General features: G+C 27.1%; 2 protein-coding genes across 4 annotated transcripts in view; both read right to left on the reverse strand.

Moving 5' to 3' along the window:
• LOC108770887 (SET and MYND domain-containing protein 4) overlaps nt 1-242 on the reverse strand; it is a 5,366-nt gene extending 5,124 nt beyond the window's left edge. For 2 of the 3 annotated variants that reach the window (XM_018522641.1, XM_018522640.1), the window contains exon 1: nt 23-242. In XM_018522641.1, the coding sequence (XP_018378143.1) occupies nt 23-52 (30 nt within the window). In that variant the 5' untranslated portion in view covers nt 53-242. The remainder of the gene's footprint in view (nt 1-22) is intronic. The other variant, XM_018522642.1, reaches the window with a different exon arrangement.
• Nucleotides 243-1,744: 1,502 nt separating this feature from the next.
• Nucleotides 1,745-3,355, reverse strand: Pfdn4 (prefoldin subunit 4). Its single transcript, XM_018522613.1, has 4 exons — nt 3,191-3,355; nt 2,999-3,103; nt 2,055-2,171; nt 1,745-1,900 (listed from the first exon to the last, which is right to left on the reverse strand). Exons 1-4 carry the CDS (start codon nt 3,227-3,229, stop codon nt 1,745-1,747), a joined length of 417 nt encoding a protein of 138 aa, XP_018378115.1. The 5' UTR covers nt 3,230-3,355.
• Nucleotides 3,356-3,731: the final 376 nt, after the last annotated feature.

Below are 3,731 nucleotides of genomic sequence, written 5' to 3' on the forward strand. Positions count from 1 at the left end.
TATATATTTATAATATGAATACCAAAGAATAAAGAAGATATTTATATAACATTCAATTTTTTACTTATCACTGAAACTTTATTCTTATGTTTGTTGCATTAAAACTGCTGCAAGATGTATATTTTATGTAACTACAGTGATAATTATTTTATTGATCACGATATTCAAAGTTGACCTTAGACAGTAACTGAATAAGCCATAGCAGAACATGTACTGAGATCATTGAAGCCGGTGAAACTAAATTTACCTCAAGCCGGATGACAGAAAAAGACTGCTGTGCAGGAATTATTTGAGCACTCATTGTGTCGAATGACTGACCAAAAGAAAAACGTAATTAAGAAATTCTCCTGTAAGCATTACAGATATACAAGTGTTGCTATATTTACTTACCATTGCATATTTGATTTCATTTTAGTATTTTAATTATGAAAACATAAAGTTTAATTATAAAAACATGTTTGCGTGAACATTGATTAAATCGAAGAGAATGCATTACTATTTTTGAATTTTGAAACTGATTTTTTGCTAATTAGTTTATTGTAATTTAATTATATTAATGTTCTTAATTATAATATATAATATAATATATAAATATTAATACGTATTATATATATTTATTTCATTAAAAAAAATTATTTAAATTAAAATTTGAAAATATACTATTTTTAATGTATTCCGTATAATACTATCATGAAATTAAGGCTCTAGTAATCATTGTAACATTTTCGTAACGAACAATCACATAACAATGTATGTAATTATTAGAAAAAGACAAAAAGTTTATAAATTTATATATATTTTCTCAGAAAATATAATAAAATTCAAAATCTGAATGTATTCTAATCGTTCTTATAGTTAAAATGAGAGAACAAAGTCTGTTTTTTATTCCTGCAATAGATTGCAGTAGAACTCTCTTTCTTGCTTTCACCAAACATCAAACATATACCTATCTCATTTTAAGTTCCAAAAGTGTACACTAGTTCAACCACAGAAAACAGATCCCAAATTGGCTAATATCCAAATTTCATTTCTATCCTACGCAATATTTAGTATGTGTTACTTAACCTTTAGGCTCAGTTCCACTGATAATTTTAGTTAATTAGCTTTGGCAATGTTGCCATCGGTACTGTATATTACTAATCAGTATGTATAAAATTTATCTTTTATTTATATTTATTTATTTTTAATGCAAATAATCGATAAATGTTGAACATATCAAAAAAAGAAGTATCTTCAACGGTAAATCCAAAAATTCTATCTTTATTGTCCTTTATCTGGCAAAAGATCTAGATTTTATTCTTAACTTTATTAATTGGCATATATATTTAAGAGAGTAATTTTTTATTATTATTGCCTAAAAAAGGGCTTAGAAAAGCATTTAGAAATCTATATGTCATTGTAATTAAATCCCATCAGGTTCTAGACAACTTATAATTATGATATTGTAAATTGTACAAATTCTTTTAATCAAGAAGTATTGTTCAAATAATTCTTTTTAAAAAATCTTTACGTGTTACATATTTGCAAGAAGTATTTAAATAAATTCTATTTTAAGTTATATTAACCATCTCAAAGGAAATTGCGCCATGCAAATAAAATTATATAAATTTATATAATTATTTATTAATTATAATTCAACACTGAAGAGTTGTATTTGCTGACAATTAATTATTAATTATACTAATAATGTAAATTTCTAATATTAAATATACAATGATAATAAATGCATCAATAACGAAAAATATTAATCCGATTCTTCAGATTCCAAATTTATACGAGTACCAAACTTCGCATTCAATTGTGTTTTTAATTGAGACATGATTGTCTTTAAATCTGCACATTTGCTCTCTAATTTTACAATTTCTTCTTTTTTCTTACTTTTAGCCTCTTCTAAAGAATCCTAAAAAAGAAATTCTTGTTAATACTGACTAACTATAATAGAAAAAAGAAAAACAATACCAATGTCATTGAAAAAAAGCAAAATTAAAATATTTGAAAAACTTCTAATACAGATAATATTAAAAATCATTACAATTAGCACATAATTTAATCACCTGTGTTTTCTCAAGGAAATGATAGATGAATACTTCTCCAATAAAGTATGGTATTTTTGCATCGTCGTCCATAAGAGCTAGTTCGTCGCAAGCATCCTCCAAATTCTTCAGTTCGTTCTGCAAATTGCAAATAATTAGTTAATGATAATAACAATAATCTTTATTGTTACTATGTTGATAATATATGCAAAGTCTATGACTACATTGACCATATTTTCTTAAAGAAAATAAAGAAATCTGAAAATTTTTCTACATGTTTTCAAACCAAACAACAAGGATATTGATTATGTAACTTTTCCTAGGACAGAAACATGAAAAGTGAACATGTTCATATTTATGTGTGTATATGTATATATAAACATACATACATAAAAAATTTTATTTTTCACGTTCCATTCTAAAGAAAAAGTTACATGACTGATACCTAGTTAGACTATCAAGAATCTGTGCATTATAAAATTTTATTGCACAGTATAATCAAATTGAGATAATACACACTGTTTTGATGGTTTGAAACTGATTCGACTATTGGAACAAACCCTTGATCTGAAATAACAGATTTGAAATAATAAAAAAATAAAAACAACTCTGGTTTGAATAAATTTAGAAAATTAAGAAATATAATTAACAAAAACAAATTGTATTTACGTGAAACTGTAAAATATTTTCCATACAAATTTACACAATAATATAATATTATAAACATTGGAACACTAGTTAGAAAATAATTTCTCGTAATGTCAAAATAAAGGAGGGTAAAGGATAATATTGGAAAATAAAGGACAAAATTGAATTTTGAAGAAATAAGAAATCTAAAGAACAGCTATCTAAAATAAAAGACTATCCTTTACAATAAAGAATGTATGGTCACTGTATGCATGACCAAATAAGGTCAACAATGTCTTAAGAAAAAATCCATCTTGAATCCTTTTTAAACAGATTACCTGTTTTACTCTAAGTTCTTCCTTATAATCTTCCAACTTCGCATTTTGTCTAGCAAATTTGTTAATCTTCTGTTGTTCCTCGTAAGTTATATGAACATCGGAATCCTTGCAAAATATTATGAAACAGGTTAGATTGCAAATATGTGAAACAATATTGCTCCTTATTTTCTAATATTTTCTGTATTATTTTACCGGTTGAAATCCAGTCTGACTATTTTTCCCTCCAGCCATATTTATATTCTTCTATAATTAGTTCAATTGTTGCATTAAATTAATTGTTTAAATTATTTTTGGAGATTGAATTTTCGAAATCTTTTGTGCCACGACAAATCATATGCGTCCATAACGCCATCTAGAATCTTGTTAAATAACTAGGAACAGCTAAAAACAATATGATGACTTTTCATGTGTCACCAGAGAGAAACCTGCGAAAGGCAATGCCTTCGCGTTCAGCAGACTCAACTGTTGTGGAGCAGATCCGTGAGCGCTCGCTGCTATTGGTGTATTCTTTTAGATCATCCAATAGCAGTGAGCGCTCACGGATCCGCTCCACAACAGTTGAGTCTGCTGAACGCGACCAATGGCGGTCTTTTTCCTATTCCGTCGAAATCGCTCGTACACTACCGCCACTACATTCATTTTCAGTTTGGAAACTTCGGGGAACTACGTGATTACATTTTCTGACACTATCGATAAAATCGTATTATCGGAAGTATAGATGTGGTTCGTCTCT

This window comes from Trachymyrmex cornetzi, unplaced genomic scaffold, assembly GCF_001594075.2.
Source record: "Trachymyrmex cornetzi isolate Tcor2-1 unplaced genomic scaffold, Tcor1.1 scaffold1376, whole genome shotgun sequence".
Classification (NCBI taxonomy): Eukaryota; Metazoa; Arthropoda; class Insecta; order Hymenoptera; family Formicidae; genus Trachymyrmex; species Trachymyrmex cornetzi.

Coding starts and splice junctions, on each gene's coding strand:
- Pfdn4 (XM_018522613.1), bottom strand. CDS start 3,229: ATGGCTGGAGGGAAAAATAGTCAGACTGGATTTCAACCG. Junction 2,172..2,998: donor AAGAACTTAGAGTAAAACAG/GTAATCTGTTTA, acceptor TGCAATTTGCAG/AACGAACTGAAGAATTTGGA. Junction 1,901..2,054: donor ATTTCCTTGAGAAAACACAG/GTGATTAAATTA, acceptor TTTCTTTTTTAG/GATTCTTTAGAAGAGGCTAA.